The sequence below is a fragment of the Corvus brachyrhynchos genome, unplaced genomic scaffold (genome assembly GCF_000691975.1).
Source record: "Corvus brachyrhynchos isolate BGI_N302 unplaced genomic scaffold, ASM69197v1 scaffold60, whole genome shotgun sequence".
NCBI lineage: Eukaryota > Metazoa > Chordata > Aves > Passeriformes > Corvidae > Corvus > Corvus brachyrhynchos.
Window position 1 is genome coordinate 4,258,058 of NW_008236767.1, and position 1,034 is coordinate 4,259,091.

General features: G+C 43.7%; 1 protein-coding gene across 4 annotated transcripts in view; it reads right to left on the bottom strand.

The window, feature by feature from the left end:
• The window catches only part of ST18 (ST18, C2H2C-type zinc finger), a 169,304-nt gene extending 168,579 nt beyond the window's left edge, over positions 1-725 (bottom strand). The window contains exons 1-2 of one of the 4 annotated variants that reach the window (XM_017727446.1): positions 529-725; positions 93-228 (exon numbers count right to left, since the gene is read on the bottom strand). In XM_017727446.1, coding sequence (XP_017582935.1) covers positions 93-228; positions 529-567 — 175 coding nt within the window. In that variant the 5' untranslated portion in view covers positions 568-725. Of the gene's footprint in view, positions 1-92; positions 229-379; positions 498-528 lie in introns of those variants that run through there. The other 3 variants (XM_017727448.1, XM_017727445.1, XM_017727447.1) reach the window with 3 other exon arrangements.
• Positions 726-1,034: the final 309 nt, after the last annotated feature.

The following is a 1,034-nucleotide window of genomic DNA, read 5'->3' on the forward strand; positions in this document are numbered from 1 at the left end:
CAGCCTCAGCTTCGCTGTCCGTGATGCAAACCCGCACCTGGTCCTACCCGGAGAGAGCAATGATACTACTTTGTGTCACTTTTCCTTCTTACCTTCACCCAGTGACTGAGGATGGGTATCCACAAGGTTGCTGTTGCCTGGTCTTGCTGGGTTTGCCACCGCTCCGATACTCACACTGCTGCTTCTAGGACTTGGATGAACAACTGGATCTGATCTGCTTATTCTGTGCTGTGTTAGAAAGAAAACATTTTGATGTTCTGTCACTAGAACTGGGCCTTTGCTCAATGAGCAAGTACGTAACTGTTCTGAGATTTGCAAATCAGCCTCTTTTTCCGTACGTGGGAAATAGAAAATCTTGTTAAGACATCCTATAACTTACGAAGGAGTGAAAGACATTGATTTTCACTGAACAAGGTGTTGACTGGATCACCATGAGACCATCTTCTTTCCAAAAGGCATTTTAAAGCAGTACTTTCTGTCAGCTCTGTGCAAAATATTCCACAACAGCCCCAATAACTTTTTCCTTACCTCTGGTATCCCAGTGAGGTCACATTCTGTTAAAAACATCCTGTCAAGCTTGGTACAAAAGGGCTCCAAAGAATCAGAATGCAGAAGCTATGCAACTTGCTGACTAACTTTGCTCTGTGTTATTTACCAACCACACAAAGAAAATGCTGTCTATTCAAAACACAGTTCAAAACTCTCTTCACAGAAAGTGAGTGAACAAACAGTCCCATGTCCAGTGCTGTAGTGACATCTCCCATGAGGCCCGGTGATAGCTCTGGGGCATGGGACGGAGTGACACCACCAGCAGTCACTACAAGGCACTTTTGTAAACAAGTTGTGTGTGTGTGTGCAGAGGAGGAGGAGGCGGGTGTTACTCTTTCTCTATCTTAACATTACACTTTATTCACTTTATCAGGTCAAAGAAGAACTTCAGTCTTGCTTAGTCTACTGGGTGCATTCGCTATAGTCTTGCACAGGATTTTCTTCATGATAGTCTTTACTTTCTTCCAGAAGGAATCTAAAAGGAA